Source organism: Symsagittifera roscoffensis, chromosome 10 (genome assembly GCF_963678635.1).
Source record: "Symsagittifera roscoffensis chromosome 10, txSymRosc1.1, whole genome shotgun sequence".
NCBI lineage: Eukaryota > Metazoa > Xenacoelomorpha > Acoela > Convolutidae > Symsagittifera > Symsagittifera roscoffensis.
In genome coordinates, this window is record NC_087071.1 from 33,768,548 (window position 1) to 33,787,915 (window position 19,368).

General features: G+C 33.1%; 2 protein-coding genes across 2 annotated transcripts; both read left to right on the top strand.

Moving 5' to 3' along the window:
* The first annotated feature begins 3,044 nt into the window (after positions 1–3,044).
* On the top strand, positions 3,045–9,710 carry LOC134855042 (procathepsin L-like). Its single transcript, XM_063871422.1, has 6 exons — positions 3,045–3,074; positions 3,267–3,452; positions 3,719–4,013; positions 6,471–6,660; positions 8,811–9,004; positions 9,468–9,710. Exons 1-6 carry the CDS (start codon positions 3,045–3,047, stop codon positions 9,611–9,613), a joined length of 1,041 nt encoding a protein of 346 aa, XP_063727492.1. The 3' UTR covers positions 9,614–9,710.
* Positions 9,711–16,626: 6,916 nt separating this feature from the next.
* On the top strand, positions 16,627–18,534 carry LOC134855043 (cathepsin L-like). Its single transcript, XM_063871423.1, has 5 exons — positions 16,627–16,660; positions 17,190–17,307; positions 17,526–17,719; positions 17,986–17,988; positions 18,389–18,534. Exons 1-5 carry the CDS (start codon positions 16,627–16,629, stop codon positions 18,532–18,534), a joined length of 495 nt encoding a protein of 164 aa, XP_063727493.1.
* Positions 18,535–19,368: the final 834 nt, after the last annotated feature.

The following is a 19,368-nucleotide window of genomic DNA, read 5'->3' on the forward strand; positions in this document are numbered from 1 at the left end:
TCGAACACCGATGCTAATTTTTTGACCACTCGACGACTGACTCGACTAATTTTTGACCATATCAACCGATATACGCTATTGCCAGAGTTTGTCCGCGACTTAAAGTCCTGTCCAGACCATGGATTTTTGGTCGCAAATTTAAGTAATCTGTGACCAAAAAAAGTAGAAAAAATAGTCGCGGAGCTCGACGCGGGTGATTAGTTTAAGAAACACTGTCCTATGAGAAATCTAATTTAAATAACCCAAAAAAGTGCTAGGAGTTGCGTTAGCAAGGTTTTTTTAAAATTATTTCGTCTTTTCAAAGTTACTGCTTTAGGATAAAAGAGTATGATCTTCAGGGCTGTATACGACGCTGTAAGCGGAGCAAGACGAGCAGTTTTATGATTGATTGTCGCAAACACAAGAGGTAAGCGAAATTGCTGTTCTGGTCAACGTTCTGATTGTTGTAAACATTATCAATCATGGAAGGGTTTTTAAAAAAGCTGCTTTAATTATCTTTACTCAAGGCAAAACAGTTTAGGAAATATTGGGATAACTTTGAACGCAAAACTGGTGTTCACAAACTTTCGTCATGAAAGCATTGAGGGTCTTTTGGGGTAATAAGTACTAGGTTATTAGGTATCTAAAGGGTCTTATGGATTTCAAAACGAATAAATGAAACCCACAGGTTAAAAAACCCCAAAAAGTCAGGTTTAGAAACTTTAATGTCCCCAAATTGAAAAAATTGCGTATTAAAAATTTTCACGCCACATTGCATCGAAGTCAAACGGAAATGAAATTGCAAAATATTGATCAGAATTTCAATTTAAAAATTTTTTTTTTCAATTACAAAATTTTGACAAACAAAAAATTTACCTCCACAAATTTTTTTTGTAAAAACCAAAGATTGTTTAAATCGTTCAAAAATTCTAATTGCTAAAAACATAATTTTTTTCTTTTTTGTTTTAGTTTTGCTCCGACTTTCAAAAAATCACAAAACAATTGTGCTTGGATGACTTTCTTCCACCCTTATTTCGACCTTTTACCTAATTTTTTTCAACAAAATTTTTTATGTCATCCGAAGGGTTTTGTTGTCTTAAGCTCAAAGTTATATACATTTTTCAGTTTTGATCCTGTTTTGTAATGTTATGGGGGTTTCAGATATTGGGACAATTAACGCGCTTTGTTTTGCATGCTATTTAAGCGGCAGCAGAGATTAACTCGTCAAAAAAAAATGTTTAAATTGGGTAATGCAGGAAAGTTGACATATTTATTACGTTTTTGGGAGTGAAACATATCTAAATGATCTCAATTTTTTTAAATTTTTTAATTTTTAGAGCAAAATCATCATTTTTTCTAATGCAAATACACTTCAAAAATTCTAACCGTTTGGGGAGACAATGTGTTTTTTGAAACTACTCATGATAATTTTTTCAAAGGGCTTTAAAGATTCTGTAGAGTTTCATAGAAAAACTCACTCATGTTGAAATTCATTGTTAAAAACTTCAATTTCCAAACTTGATCTCTCCGCTATCAACAAAAATGTTGTCAATTATAATGAAAATATACTTCAAATCTATCTTCTTAGGCTCACTTTGCTAATTAGTATAATTACTCACCGCGTTTTAGCTTGAAAATTCTAATTTCACTCTTCAACTTGCTAGCAGTTAGATCAAAACCCTAAACATTACAAGGGTAGTTGCACACTTTTGTGTCTGTATGTTCTTGAATTCCAGAGACCAGTCTTCAAACTTGTTATAAAAGGTAAATGGATTCCAAAAATCTGTAACGTATTTTTGTCTGCACATTATTAGTTTTGTTGCGGATTCCGCAACGAGCAAGTATAATTAGTTGTTCCGGGTTCCCAAATGTTAGCGGATTCCGTTTTCAATTTGCGGATTCCAATTACAGTTACGGATTCCAAGACAGCCTAAATTTACTAAATACATGACTATTATTTACGTATTCTACAATTTTTTGTTGCGGATTCCGCTAAGTTGCCTGTTTTTGGAGCAATTTTGAACAAAACAGTGTTTAAGCTTTTTGTCTGTGGAATCCAAAACTGCAACGAAGGTCAAAGAAAAACAGCAAAGTGGCGGATTCCGCAACGGCTCTGTTTTTGGCCGGTTGCGGAATCTGCTTACATTTCACAAAATGCACACTTTGGCCTGGTAATGAGGTTTTTAAGTCCTTTGAATACACGGGCAAAAACTACAACCCCTTCAAAATTTTTAAATTTATTTCACTATCTAGCCCAGATTTTGTGGGACAAAAAATGCACAAAAATCATGGCAAAACCAACCCTCGAAAAAAACTATCACTTTGCACTTGTATAGAACAAACATACTTCAAAAGTCAGGGAAGTTATTGAGAAATGGAACAATATAAAATGTCTCCTTATTATTTCGCGGATACGTCTTTGAAGTTGAGATCACTGCCATCATGTTTTTGAAAACGATTCGTCGCGATGTTCTTGAAGAATATCCTTCAAAGATCAATGACTTTTATTGATTTAATAAATTTTTTTTCCTAAGTAACCAAACTCAGACAAGGTTGTGGTTCGTTTGTTGATTAATATTGAAAATCAACCAGTTAATTTTGTTTGAGAACTGTCTGTGGAATTCGTTAGTCTAAATATTAGGATCAAAATTATTGTACAAACAAAACATTTGTTCGAAGAGGTTAGCAAAACATCACATGGCGAAACTTCTTACATGTTTCGTGTTCCATACAACTGTCGGTAAATTATGAGCACCATTCGTCTACTGTTTGGAAATCAGGAACTAAATTTAAGATAGACAACATTGAGACTAACCCTAACTGCTTTTGTTTACGAAATCACGAGAAATAAAATAAACAACAAACTTTTTGATAAACTTTCAAATAGTTTATTTCATAATTCTGGTATACCGGTTTCAAAGTAAGTTGATTCCAAGCGAGCCAAGAAAACTTTTCCAATAAAAAATAATTAGTTTTCTCTTGTCAGTCGAAGTATATCCATTTCAAAAACAAAATACTTTTATTTAATAACGCCGATTTTTGTCGTAACGCGTATACTTTTAAACATGACTTTCGAAAAAAGTGTCACAACTATCGTAAGAATACAAATCCCTCGCTTTTGCTGTCCTTTTTGAACCCGGTGATACTTGTCAAATCTGAAAAAAATATACCATTATATCAAAAATTTGAGTCCATTTTTGGCTTTAAATTGATAAGGCACACGGAATGGAGACCTCAGATATTTGCATATTAGGTTTTGAATTTTGTCAAAAACTCTGTGTTTTTAGATGAACTACTTCGTTTCCGTTGCTGTTTTGCTGCCACTTGTGTTCGCTGGTACAATCTCAGTTTCACTTGAGAGGGACCCCCATGCTGAACTATTTGTGGCATGGAAAGAAAAGTACGGCAAAGAATACATTTCAGGAGTAGAGGAAGTATCCAGATTCAACGTCTGGAAAGAGAATATGGAAAAAGTGAGCTATAAAACCCAAATTATTCATAAAACCCAAGTACAAATTCCGTAGCTTTCATTCAAACTCGAAAGTAATTGATAGCAAAAATAAACGTTGCTGAAAACTCTAAAGAAGCTTTTGATGAAAATATGAAACAAATATGCGCTTCAAAATGGCTATTTTGCTTTTTTGTCAAGCAATTTTTAGATTCAATATTACAGGAGAATGTTACAATTTTTTTGAAGTTTGTTTTTACAAACGGTTAAAAATACAAATTATGTTTATAGGTGATGGAGCATAACCTCAAATACGACCTCGGTTTGTCCAAATATACCCTGGAAATGAACAAATTCGCCGACTTGACTTCCGAAGAGTTCGGTGCCCAGCGTCTGGGTATGCGAAAAGCCCTCAAAGCCGGTCCAGTTAGTGGAGAACCAGTCGTTTCTGTGAAGAGTGTACCTGACAGCATTGACTGGAGAACTTATGGGTACGTCACTGCTGTTAAGGATCAGGGTGCATGTGGAAGTTGCTGGGCTTTCTCAACAACTGGAGGAATTGAGGGGCAACATTTCAATGCCACAGGTGAAACAAGAAAGAAAAAAATATATATTTTTTTAAAATTAAAATCAATTAAGCACCAATTAAAACACAGGCTGGAGTCTCTTAGATGAAAGTTCCGAATGACGGAAAGCCGTATAAAGGTTGATTTCAAAAAAAAATAAACTAGAGCAGTGAATTTGATATCAGCCAAACTCAAAATCAGCAATGTCAGTGAAAGAAAAAAATGTTTATGAAATCACGAAGCACCGACGCGCGCTCACCGCCGGGCCACTTGGGCTTAAACCCTTAAGCTTGTTATTCAGAGCTCACTCTTTTGATAATTTAATAGGCGTTAGCTAAAAAATTAAATAAAACTGAGAGTTGATTGCTGATTTGTTTTCACCGTAATTTTGACCGGGATCCCTTTGACACTGATTCATTCTTGAAATTTTAAATTACACAATAATGGCAGCTGCCAAATTTTGAGCTTTTACTCTCGCGTTGGATCATCAGACAGAAGTAAAAAACAACAGTACAATCAAATTTTTGGACAAAATGCACATTATAGAAAATGAAGTTTTGAAGTTTTTTTTTTAAATTTTTGAGCCGTTTTTGAGCGAACTGATAGATATCTGTGCTCATTCGGGGTTTCTCTTCCCAAGAACTGTTTTGATTTTTAAATTGAAAAGTATGGCGTAACTTTTGATACCTTTCAAAAGATATTAGTCTACTGAGCTCAAAATTTATCTCACCTGCTATAATTTTTGTCTGAGCATGATGGGTGTTCGAAATCTGCCAATTTGACATAACGCGCAATAAACATCGTTCTAACACGCGCAAGCAGCGAAGCAACTCGGCTTAGAAATCGTTCCGAATTGAAATGAGGTGGGCTATTCAGGATGAAATTTACGTTGCTCTGAGCTAAAAATTTGATTTCGTAATTAATGCAGAGTGTGGATGATAACTTCAGCAAACCTCAATAAAATCAAGTTTTTATCTTTATTGTCCAGGGGTTGTTTTTTTTTAAGAAAATTTGTTCCATAGACAATAAAGAACAGTCAAAACATTCATTGACTTTCCCTGAAACGAGCAGTCATCTTTGCTTATATGGCGCTAATGAAAAATTATGAGCTCATACTAATTAATACTGGATGTAAATAATATCATAGCTAATTTCTGGTTTAAAATTAAAAAAAAAATTGTTTTATTGTTTTAAAAAAAGGTCTTGTTGATGCTTTTGGCTATAATAAAATTTGATAGTATCAGTGCTCAGCCCTGAATTATTTGATCACAGTTTAAAGTCAATGAAAAATGTGTCTAGAAAAGTGTGAATTATCGAAGTGTTGATTCTATTTTCTAAGTTTTTTTTACTCATTTTTTTTTCATTTTTAACCCATAGGCTAGAAAAAGTCAAAATTCACAACCTTTGCGTCTTATACCGTAACAAAACAAGTATTTGAAAGTATTGCAATTTTGGCCTAGTTAGTAACTTTCAGAACCCAATAACACTGTAAAAAACAGTGACATATTAATAAGTTCTCAATTAAATCCGAGATATCAAAAAGTTATAAATAATAAATACAATTCCTTAAGTGGAAAAAGAACCAAGTTGTATGTCTGGTTGCATTAATGCAAAATTCTGAATGTTCTACAGTTATTTAAAATCCTTTTAGACTTTATTTAAAATATGATAAAATAGTGAGAAAAAATGGATACAAATGTTCGTTTGTTTTTCGTTTTAGCTCGCATTTTCTTGAAAAACAAACTGATATTATTTTAGTGTGATAAAAAAACGATTATTTTGCATCATTTCTCTTTTCCGTTTTGAATGGTTTTTACAATGTCGCTAAATAAATGCCAGTAATTGCTGAAATCGGCAATGTTCAAACAACAACAACATTAAGAAAAAGAGTAATACATCTAATTTGAAATATTTATCTTAATTAAAGCTGGGGATATCAATAAATTTTAATTGATTCAAAAACTCCAGTCACAAATAGCCTGTTACTCAGGAGAAAATTTGTCCCGTGAAAATATCGGTACAACAAGACTGCTGATATATGTGTTTTATTCTGCATATGTTAATTTTTTATTCGCGCGTACCCACAATTAAAGTAAAAACATTATTTCTGTTTTTGTTAATTAACTGTCGCAAAAAACTTCACAATAGCTGAGTGTCTAGATACTTTAAATGACCATTGTCGACTAACCAACGATTCATCAAACAAAGTTTAATTTCAACCAAATCTGTTCAGATCTTCGTGTAAAACTGGCTGTGAATGACTTCTGAAAAATCCCTCTCATAACCAATCCGATATCAGGTGCTAAGTTATTATCGTGGCAGATTTCAACAGATTCCCATTTTTCGGTTTAACAAAATTAATAATGTGACAGATTTTTTTGTGTTTAACAAAATTAATATTGTGACTTTTTTGGCTATCCTATCCATCTCATGATTGTAGCAGAAATTTTATCTCTACCTTTGTTTTATCATTTCAGGAACCCTGGTCAGTTTGAGTGAGCAGCAATTAGTGGATTGTGATTTTACTAACTTCGGTTGTCACGGAGGATCCATGAGCGGAGCTGTAACATGGTTGTCTAAAAATGGGGGCTCGGTTTCGGAAAGTGACTATCCTTATATTTCCGGAACCACCAAAGTACGTGGATCTTGCCAAACCGGACTTTCAGTGTAAGCTAAGAAGTTTAACAACATCATTTGTTGCAATTCTAACAGCTGTCTTTATAAAAAAAAATGTTTTTGTTTTTCTCTAAAAGGCTTTTAATGGTGTACCGATTAGTAATCACAGTGCTGATTTAAATTAACCGGACAAAAATAACAAAATTTGAATTTTCAAAAACGTTTTCCGCAAACTGGGATAAGATTAGACAAAAAAGAGAACAAAAGTTACTTAGAGTTTCATCAGAAATAACAGGGTGCGTTTTTTTTCTCCGAAAAACCCAACCAAATTTATACCCGAAAATTGGGTCATTTTGGCTTTTTTCAATTAATCAAAAATTACGCCGAAACTACTTTGTTAATTGATGAGGATTATGTAACACTTGCTCAGTCTCTTGCTCAGTCCAACAAAGTTCCAGAAAAATTAAATCTCCAAAACTTTGAATAAAGGGTTCAAAATTCGCTTTTAAGCCAAGGTTTTGGGTTTTATATAGTAAAAATCACGTTTCTTGACTATCAAGCAAAAATATTTTCCCTTATACAATTTAAAACAAACCTTCCTATAATTTTGTTGAGCTTTGTAAGAGGCTTCTTATGAATTAACTTTCTCATCATTTAACAAGGTAGCTTCAGCGTAACTTTTGGTTAAAAGAAAAAAACCATATTGACCCATTTTTGGCTAAACTTTTGTTTCAGAATTTTGGTGGAAATACACCATGATAATTTTGATGAAACTCTAAGTAGCTTTTGATCTCTTTATTTTTTGTCTAATCTTAACTTAATTTGAGAAAAACGCGTTTGAAATTTCTTTTTTTTTGTTTTTCCGGATAATTTAAATCAAAATTGTACACCCTTTAAGTACGCTAGATTGTTTTCTGAGCCAGCTGCGTACATTTAAGTTTTTCGAGCTTAGTTATACTGTTACTCCACAAAAATAGACCAAAGTTTCAAACATCGCATCATTGTTTTCTTTGGACTTTGCAAATTATTCGAATAATTATGTTTAATTAGATTCTACTCTTAAGGTAGTAAAATTGTAAATTAAAAAACAGTAGATTACGCTCTCTAATTTGGCACCAAAATTTAGTGTTATTATTTTGATTTTTGGTAAAATTGACAAAATATTTTTGCTTGTTTGGTTTTTTATTCGGTTGAACTTCAGTTGTTATTTAAGTTGTTTGAGACAAAATTAATTAAAAATATACGTTGGATAACGTTGCCTTGAGCTCAAACCTAATTTTTGTTCCGACTTTCGATACGAAAGTAACGGAATATTTGTGCTCGGGGCGGGTTTTTTTTCTTCAGACAAAATTCGATTTTTTAACTAGCCATTTTTTGACGGAAAGTTTTCATATCATTCGAAAGGTATTGTTGTCCTGAGCTCAAATTTGAGAAGATATTTTATCTGTGATCATTTTTCGTAAAGTAACGGGGGTTTAAATATGCCATTTTGGCCAATTTGGGACAATTAACACCCGATAAAGTTCGCGCTATTAACGCGTAAGTGGAGAGTTATCCGTCTTAAAAATCGTTCCAAATTGATTGAAAGAAGCTTATTTGCCGTAATTGATTTGTTACAAAGAGCGAAATCTATCTTTTTTTTTATATTGGCGTGTGGGGGGATGGTTTTCATAAAAAAATTCAAATTTCAGAATTTTTTTTTTTCATTTTGTCTTGTTTCATTGAGTTTTTAGGTTTATTACTGCTCCATAAACCTTAAAAGACAGTCTGAACATCCAGGGCTTCGCCCTGATACGAGCAGTTTTGTTTACTTTTAGTTATTGTGTGTTATGTTACGTGTGGTTCTAAAGTTTCTAAGTTATCACATTTTTAATAATTACCGCGCGATCTCTTGATTTTTTATAGCACGCGTGATTGGCTAATCTACACAGATTAAATGGAGGCCAGCAACTTGGTTGCTATTATGAAGGTCTTATATGAATTTCTTATATGCTAGCGTGCGGAAACAAAGGAAAGACAAACGAGTCCATTGTTTTTGTTTCATTTTTTGGATAAATGTTTCAGCGATTTCTGGATGCTTCTGGCAGTCGCAAAAGTTTGGGATTTTCTCTAATAAACAAGTTGTTTTTTTTTGATATATTACAATTAATCTATATTAGCCACCTCTTTGAATCCAGTTTATTTATTTGTTTCTTTTTCAGTGCTGCAACTGTTTCGAGTTATGTTGGCCTCCCAAGCTACAGCGAAGACGCTCTGAAATCAGCTGTGGGAACTGTGGGACCATGCTCGATCGCAATTGACGCCAGTGACATTAGCTTCCAGCTGTACAAAAAAGGGATTTATGATCCTGAAATTTGCAGTCAGTACGCTTTGGATCATGGAGTCTTGGCAGCAGGTTAATAAGATATTACTAAGGACACCTTAAAGAGGTTATTAAGGAGGTTATTAAGGCTTTTAAGAAGGTTATTAGGAAAGTAATTAAAGACACCCTGGTAACTTAAAATTATCACTAAACTTCAGTCTTATAAATCGACCTAAATACGTTTTCGATGCGTCGCATAATTATCATTATAAATTGTTTTTGGTCTTTTCATCAGAAAATATAAGGTTTTCTAAGGTTTATAACCCAAAGTCAAACCTGGGACAAGGTCACCAAACCAAACGGTCCGTTTTCAAATATTACAAGTTTTAGTTTCGAATACAATTTTGAGCAAGTCCCTCTGGAACTACTATGGAAAACACTCATCAGATTCATTGAAAAAAAAAACTGCTGAATTTAGGCTTAAATGAACTTCAAATTTAGGAAAGATTTATTTTAAAGCCGGGCTTTTTAATTGAGCTTGATGGAAATGTTACAGGCTACGGAACTGAAGACGGAACTGATTACTGGTTGGTGAAGAACAGCTGGGGGACTAATTGGGGAGAGGCGGGATATATCAAGATGATCAGAAACCACAACAACAAGTGCGGAGTTGCCAGTCAGGCCATTTACCCTGTAGTTTAAACTACCCAAGAACGGTTTCAAAGATACCGTTTGGAAACCGACATATCGTCAACAGCAGAAGAAACGGATAAACTAACCGAAAATTTTAAAGACCAACTTGAAATACAACCAAATTACAAAGCGAACTTGTAGAGATTCATACCAACTTATTTGACAGACAAAACTGATTAATTAATAACACAATTGCTGATGTTTATTGACTGACTGCTTATTTATTGAAAAAATTTAACTGACATTAAACTATTTTAAACAGTAACATTTACTTTATAAAATATAGTTTTAGCGAGGCATTTGTTGTTTTTCTTTCAAAATTTAAGGTCTATTTATAAGTTTAAGGCTCAGGACAACAATACTTTTTAGGTGATTAAAAAAACTTTTAAAAAATGGCTAGTAAAAAAGTCGAAATTTGTCTGAAGAAAAAAAAACACCCTGACCACCAATATTCCGTTATGTTCGTTACAAAAGTCGGAACAAAAAGAGTTCTTGTCAGTTTGTTTAGATTTGTTTAGAATTAAAAAAAGTACCCAAATCAACTTTCGTGGTCTTTTCATTTGTGTCAAATTATCTGCCTGCTGTCGAGCGTTTGTTTCCTTCTTGCACATTGGCAAGATATCTTCGAAATTTTTTCCTAAAACGAATGCGTTGAAAAAATGATCGTAGGACGGGCGATTGTTTCTACTTATGCATAAAGTTGGAGATATAAGCCAGATGATTGACAAAAAAGAGCTTCGATGATTTATGTCTATTAGCTTGTGTTAATTAGTTTGTGTAATTTAGTAACTTTATTTTTATCTAGAATAAAATATCCTCCACCCTATAGTAGTTTTTGTCCTGAGAAAAAATTGAAGCGGCTTCAATCATTTTTGAAAAATTAAAGTGTTGATCAGATTTGTTTTTTTTTGTGAATTGCATTACAGATTTTTTGACATACTGTGAAGAGAGCACAACTAATTTAAACCTGATCAATACTTATTTAGCCAATACATCATTTCAAATGGGGCTGTTCTGTACTTTGGGGTTAGGACGTTATAAAAAATTAACCGAAAAAAAATGAAAAAAATTATATATTTTGAATGTAAATCAGAAAACGTTAAAATCACACTTTTAGATCTTTTAAGGAATTTTCAGATTGCTCAGAAGAAAAACAGCACAAAAACAAACTACTCGAGGCGCTGCGTAGGCTGAAAATTCATCACCTACAAGATCTTGGTTTCGGAGATTGATAAACTGAAACAGTAAAAAACTTTAAAAAGAAGAAAACCAACAAAAAAATCACTGTTAAATAACCCCGGAGAATAGTAAAGATTTAAAAAAAAACGAATTAATTTCATGTATTGAAGTGTTTTCTGTTAATTGATGAAGTTGATTTTTATCAAGCTTTGAATCTTTGTGCATTGGGTCATCAGTGATGACCGGGAATGAAAATAAATTTCATATACAATTTACCGAGCACATCAGATACTGAAAAAAATAAGATTGTGGTAATACTAAGTTTGTCAGCCATGTTTCGAAGGATGTTTTTTTTCAATAAATCTAAAATACACTCTCTCTACACCTGAAAATTATCTACCCCAATCAAAAAAGTTAGTTCACAATTATTTTATTTCTTTACCTCTTTTCATTTCAGTGATGTAAGAAAAAGTTTTAAATTTGGCGAGATAAATTTCTACAATAGTTTCCTACAATAAGTTTCCAAAAACATCGGAAAGATTTTAAAATAATTGTTTTGTTCAATTGAGGCGCGCTTTAGAATTCTTGGCAAAATTTTTCAAATGAAATTGAAGAAATGCAGTTTCGAAATGTTTTGGATCAAGCTTTTCTCTCTTTTAAAAAATTTTAATCCGCCGAAAATATATTTAGCCAACAAAACGAAAAAATTGAAGTCCGTTTCTTTAATCAGTGTTATACCAAAAACTTTTTTCTCAGTTTTTAAACAGCAAAAAGTTTTCGAAAACTTGATTGTACATCAGTATTTTAGACAAGGCAATCCAGCATTTGTGTCAAACTTTGTTGCAGAAGTCTGCTAAATAAAATTGCATGGTGCGGTTTGTTGAAAAAACAAAGTTGTTCAATTGCGCTAAACAAAAGTAAAGGTCAAGATTCGTTCTCCAGATGTGATTATCTCTGATTTTACGCCTTGCTAATGTGCTCAGTGACTCTCTCCTCTGTGGTAGAAGTAGTATAGTTTTTATCATATTTAATCGTTTTTTGATCAAAAAATCACAAACGGCGTTTCACAAAGCACGCTTTTCATCAAAAAATAGCTACTATACCGTTTTTCTAGTTTGTAGCAAAAATTCCTAATAGTTCATTGCAAAACAGTGTAGCAAAAAAATTGCATAAACAAACTCTTTTTTTTCCATCTTTTAGTGATCACCCCTTTGTTTGAAAGATTATCTTCTCTAATCGCATTTTTTTGGGGACAAACAAAAACTTCCAGCCTCTCACTGACCAGAAGGCTGTAAGCTAAGGTGAAATAAATTTCAATAAGTAGTGATAACCGTCACTTGGTACTCAATTGATTTATCAACTTTTTGACAGTATACTCGATTTTTTAGGCCAGAAAAACCCATGAGATCGATTTTTTTCAGGAAATTGTTTTCAGTTAATTAAACTCTTGGAACATTTGGATGGGAAATTTGCACAATTACAACAAAATGACACCAAATTGTTAAAAAATAAACTTTCTGCAAAATTTGTTTTTCAAATTTAGTTTTCTTCTTCCTGGGCCCTTTTTTAGAACTAGTTTGATAGTAACTTTTCATAAAATTCTCATATACTGCCGCCAATAACGTGCTAGGATTGATCTTAAAGTCAATTATAAAAATCAAAATCTGCATTTTGCGTGCGCCGATGAAGGACTAGTCATTCAGTGAAACTATCCATTCGAGCATACCTTATCGCGCAAGTTATTGTTTGGTTTGCGACTGTAGACTGAGGTAAATAACCAAAAGTTTTCTCGAATTATTTTTCACACCGCAGTTCTCTTATCCGACTGCTCTCTGCTAAAAGTATGAAATACAAAAAATTTCTATCTGAGTGCCTCGAAGTCTCCACGAAAGGTTAAGGTATAGTCACTTTTGTGATTGAATTTTTCTGAAAGCGCAAATTTTAGCTCTTATAACTTAATAGCATATTAATTTTGATATGCATAAAAGAAAACTCATTTCAACCTTGTTCGATGGTGTTTGAAATTCACGACATCAGTTAACTTTAACTATAAGCTCTATTATCCACGGGGGAAAGGACCAACACAAGAGCTGTACAGCTCATCACGGCGAACCGCTGTTGTGCCCCTGTTTAAGAACTACATGCAATTATTTTTTTTTGGTTATTTTTCTGGGCTGGGTAATGTTGCTTCACCCTCAAGCAACGAGCACGGATCATGATGGGCCTCGAACATCCGACCTTTCGATTGAGAGGCGGATACGTAACCACTTCACCACCGCTCCCCGGTGAGAGAGCAGCAAACATTTTCATTTAGCTAACCTACCCGTGCACAATGAAGGCTGTTTTTATAGATAGAAATATTAAATACAATTTCTAGCCATTTTTTTGTATTATCTGTACCGAAATGATTTTTTTCGTTCTTAGTTTAAAATAAGCAAATTATGGAAAGAAATAACCAGAAATTACTTCACTGCTCAACCGCAACGATATAAGCATGCTTCGAGTATGCACAATAGCCGTAGCATTACAATGCAAATTAACACTTGTTATAACAAGTTTGGTTTTTCATTAGGTTATTAGCACAGGCCTTCGGTTAACATTGTCGCGGTTAGCATTAGCACAGTAGCGGTTAGCTCAGTTGCCTTCAAAATGGGGGGTCGGGAGGTTAAGCCCCAGGGCGAAAAAATTTTTCTAGCTAAAAACTGCCTAGATTTAGCTATTTTCTGATCAGAAAAACAGATTCGATATAAAAAAATAGATATAATGAATTCAGAAATAATAGTTTTTCTTGGTACGCCCGCACTGGAGTTTTATGGGAAATAATCGATTAAAATTGGTTATATCGGCAAAAAATTTAACCCATAAAATCGATTTTCATGACGTATCCAACCATGAAAATGAGTTTTTGAGGGATTATAACAGATTTTTTCCAATCTTCAAAAATCAATTGTAATCAAGTTTTTTGACAATATACTAGGCCAGCAAACCCTATGAGACATATATTTTTTTTCAGTAAACTGTTTTCAGCTAGTTAAACTTTTGGAACATTTGGATGTAAAATTTGCACAATTACAACAAATTGACACCAAAATTTTAAAAAATAACATTCTGCAAACTTAGAAACGTTAAATATATTGATCCCTTTAAGAACTCAGCCATTTTCATCCCTTTTCTTTGCAAAATTCACCAATTACCTTTAAAAAAATCCACTATAAACAATCAAAATCGATTATAGTGGATCATATCGATTTAAAACTTTTTATAATCATAATCCATTTTTTGCCCTCTCATTGTTTTCTGATAATAATTTGCATATTTACCATAAACGATTGAGGAAAAATTATCCAAAATTTACCATTGAGGAAAAAATTCTCCATCTTCATAAAGTGAAATACATTCAAAAATCCTACTTTGGTGAGCTATACTTTTTTTTCACAAGACTAGACTGTAGACTATGACCTAGTAAATATACAGTATGATTTTTGCATTATTGATGGGGGCTATTATTTATTGTGACCTATAATGGAAGCTTGCCCAATTTTTTCTTTACTTTTTCACTTTTCCTTGAAAGCAGAAAATAGGAAGCAGCTATTAAATTCATTACACGCCCGCATTGGCTGCTTTCTATTTTCTGCTTTCAAGGAAAATGAAAAAGTAAAGAAAAAATTGGGCAAGCTTCCATTTGATGGATACTGACTATGAAATGACAATATAATCGATAAGTGTCGATGAAACTCCAGTGCGGGCGTGTAATGAATTTGAACAGTGGATACTCTGATTCTGGATGGATAGTACGGTCTACTTTGAGTCATATGCATACTTTTTTCGAAACTTTTAAAAGGATCATTGCAAAAGTTTGCCAGATCAATTTTTTTCCGCAAACTAATAACTGCTAAATGTTTGCAATCTTTCAGAATGTTTTATTGGTGACATTGATCTTTTGCTTAACATTAGTCTGCTAACCTAGACAAAACAATAGCAAGATCGGTTTTCGAAGGCTGAAACCATTAATATATTTTCAAGCCGAATAAAAGATTGTTACAAAACCATTTTGTTAGTTTATTAAAATCAAGGCTCGTCTATATTATTCTATCATTTTTCTATACCTCTTTCTCAGTTTGCCACCACAAAAGTTGGTAATTATGCGCAATAATAAGTTAAATTTTTAATTTTTAGGCTGACATTATAATCAAACTACAATCAAATGTGTTTAAATAATAATAAATTTGAAATAAATTACCTTTAAACTCGTTTTGGTTCCCAATCAACCTATGTATACCTGGTACGGGGTTCCCAAAAATCAAACGGTTTTGATGCGTCATGAGGAAAAAAATTTTTTTCAATGCGCGCTCCTCTTTATAGTTTAGTTGGCGCCTTTGAAATTGATTTAAGGTTAATAATCAAAATTCGATGTCCTAAAGTTGTGACAAAAACACAATGCTTTTTGTATAATGAATTCAATTTTAAATCATTGTTAAGAATCTACTCACGTCGAAACCCTTTTCATGATCGAAGTAAAAAAAAAACATGTTATTTTTAAGGTAAATTTTTTTCTTATTTTTTCTTTCAGCAACTGTGACTTTCGAGATTTGTAAGCAGATTCCTCAAGGACGCTCCCTTTGTTCTTGTTTTGCTTTTTCAATTTCTTTAAACAAAATTTCAACATGTTTAAAGACTTGTCTCTGGCTTCCAGTATTATACAGACACAAAATTATACGCCTATCCAGTGCAGAGTTTGGCCTCGTAATGAGTTTAATTGTCAATTATTTTCGGAACAGATGAAAATATTTAGATTCTGCATTTGGAACCAGTCGAATACTACCTGTGTTCGACTATATAACTTGTGTTTGAATGTATATAGAAAAAAAAACTGATTTCATTTGTATTTTAGATGAAATTTTTTGTTTCCTTTGCGGTTTTGATTGGGCTTGTTCTTTCTGATTCTACTACAAATTCAGTTAAAAACGACTCTCATGCTGAAATTTTCGTGGCATGGAAACAAAAGTACGAAAAAGAATACTTATCAGGAGTGGAGGAAAAGTACAGGTTCAGCATCTGGAAAAAGAATTTGAAACATGTGAGTTATGCCTCCTTTCGAATCTTTTGAGCAGCTTTTGTCAGGAGGAGTATTTTTTACGGTGTTGTAGTAACCAAATATCACCAATTTTGTCAAATATTTAAACGAAAAAACCTATAAAAACACGTTTTCATAACAATGAGCGATGAACGCAGAACATTGGAGGTTAGATTGATGAATAGACCAAATCTTGATTGATGTAATTTTTTGAAAAATGATTTAATGTTTTGTTATATAGGTAAAACAAAAATTTCGGGTTGTTTTAACTCTGAGATATAAAGATAAAATGAACAAAAATTGTTATATTCCAATCAAATTAATAGAAAACTGAACAAAAAAACTTTCTCTAATCATCAGCAAAAAGAATTTTAAAAAAATTGCGCAAGTTTGATATGCGCCAGTATATATATATATATATATATATATATATATATATATATATATATATATATATGTGTGTGTGTGTGTGTGTGTGTGTGTGTGTGTGTGTGTGTGTGTGTGTGTGTGTGTGTGTGTGTGTTTGTATATATATATATATATATATATATATATATATATATATATATAATATATATATATATATATATATATATACGTATTTTTAATTCATAATGTGAACAGGGTAAAACAATTGTGCAGACTTGGATTCAGATACATACATACATATGCCTGATCATCTATTTTTTGGCCCCAGGTGATGCTGCAAAACCTCAAGCATGACTTGGGATTGTCGACTTACAATCTTGAAATGAATAAGTTTGCCGATATGACTGCAGAAGAATTCGCCTCTCAGCGTCTGGGTATGCGTCTAATCCTCAAAGCTGAACCTACCAATGACGAACTAAGCCCAACTGTTGCTATGAACACTATACCTGATAGCCTTGACTGGAGAGATTATGGCTATGTCACTGATGTTAAAGATCAGGGTGCATGTGGAAGTTGTTGGTCTTTTTCTACTACTGGGGGAATGGAAGGACAACATTTTAATTCCACAGGTAAAGAAAAACGGCTTAGATTTTTTGGAAAATTACAAATTTCTTCATGTGCTGTAACTTTAAAATTTTTTTATAAAAAATGAAGATAATTTGAAACTGTTATACATGCTCTATTCAATGAACTTTTGATTGGGGTTTAAATATATTGCGAAATTAATGCTTTTTGTTTTTGATAAAAAATAGATAAAAAATTTTCGAATTCTTTGTGAAAAAGTTTTTTTTGTTTTTTTTTGGCTACATTAACTAAACACACCAAAATTTAAAACGAATAAATTAAATCGGAGAACTTCTTTCTTTCTTATGTAATGTTTCAAAAAGCATTAAAAAATTTTAGGAACGCTAGTCAGTTTAAGTGAACAACAGCTGGTAGATTGCGAGTACGTCGACAACGGTTGTCACGGAGGTCTTACCAGTGATGCTTTGACTTGGGTTATTAAAAACGGTGGTTCTGCGTCAGAAGCCGATTACCCTTATTTTTCCGGAACAACGGGACAACGAGGAGCTTGCCAAACTAATGTTTCAAGGTTCACATTTAATATAATAACTGAAATGTTATATTCCAATTAGACTTTAGTCACGTTAGAACTTATCCAAGATATCATTTCCAAACAAAAACTTCTTATTTAGTCAATGTTTTTCAAGTTCTGGAATAATAATTGACATTTTTCAGTGTCGCCACGTTTTCGACCTTCATTGCAACACCGCGCTATAATGAGGACTATCTGAAAACAGCTGTAGCGTCAGTTGGTCCTATTTCGATCGCAATTGACGCCAGTGGCCATGCTTTCCAGCTCTACAGGCGAGGAATATATAACCCAACCAGCTGTAATCAGTATTTATTGAATCACGGAGTGCTGATTGCAGGTAAGAAAGCCTTTAAAGATGTTAAAAAGCAACAGTAATTCAAACGTTATTCTTGTTTTGGTTATACTTGGATATGAGTAGTGCCCAAATAAGTATTAAGAGTTTTGTCAATTTTTCAATATAAGTCAAAATAAAAATTGCTATTGCTTAACAAGGAAATTGTTGGAAGATAAATTTGGAGTTTTTTAAGTTTTTTTTTGTGAATTGTTATCATTCGTATTGAAATTATTGATTTTTGAGCGTTTTCTGTTTTGCTTTTTGTTTAGATGGTACGTTTTTCGATACTGTTTTGACGAACTGAGATCAGTTAATCAGAAGCCACATGATTTAGTTTTGAAATCAGTAACCCAAGTTCACATAGTGGGAGATTTCTTCATCCGGGAGGGACCAAATACGCAAAAACTTTTTTTAGCCAATCAGAGCTCAGTATTGAATACTGAAAAAGTTTATGCGATCAACTTCAGTCATTTTTGTAACGTGTAAAGGGCGTTGATTGGTTCAATTTTTTTGCGAGTTTGATACTTCGCGCGTGAGAAATGCCCCCAAGGTTGTGATAATATAGAAAAACTGCTGCTAGGCTTATATGAAAATCTCGCTTGAAAAAACACCCCCCCCCCCCATCTCTTTTAAAACGGGAAAATTTTTATTAGAATGATGAAATTATTACAGGCTATGGATCTGAAGACGGAACTGATTACTGGTTGGTGAAGAACAGCTGGGGGGCTAATTGGGGAGAGGCGGGATATATCAAGATGATCCGAAATGAAAACAACAAATGCGGAATTGCAAGTCAGGCAGTGTACCCATTGGTGTAGAAAAAAATCAAGAGACATTGGATTATCCAAAATATTAATGGAATTGACTCATTGCTTGGTAAATATTAGTTGGAAAAACACTTCATGCAAAGTGCGCTATTTCTAACCTCCTAACGTACTCCAAAAGTTCTAATTGACTTGGATGAGCTAACTTGATTTACCGGTTAATATAAATATAACAATCATTGAGTTTACCGGCAGGTCAATTTTTTTCACTCATCACAACCGATCAGAAATCATGATACGATCTCCCAAAACGAGATAACAATCGTGATAACAATCCTTCTTCCTAATCGTAAAAAAGTATATGCTCGCAACTTCTAAAGAAAGACAACATCATCCATCTTCCACTACAGTAAAACACTAAAACTCTGTAAACCCTAAAACTCTGTAAACCCCGGATGGGCGGCACCAGATCTAAACTAGAATTTATTATTGGATATGATTCTGATATTTTATCTCTATAAAATTGAATACTAACCAATCATACTCCATTAAACTAACAACCCACTTATTTGTAAGTGCTGAAACAACTTGTAGTTTCAGCACCAGAGCAATTTGAATAAATCTTCGAAGACAGTTGTTCTCTTTTGGAACAAGTTCCATAAACCCAACTCGCGAGTTCCAGTATACACTAGATCTATTGAGACTAGGAGATATAAGAGTGAGGTTAAAATTGGTATTAGACTTAGAATTTGCACGAATCTATCCGGCCGAAAATAAGATAGCGTGACGAGCAGACGGTGTACCTTACCTGAAATTATTCTATGAGTTTACCAAGTAGGTCATAACTCATCTGGTGCGACCAGTAACTTATCTGGTGCAACCAAAAGT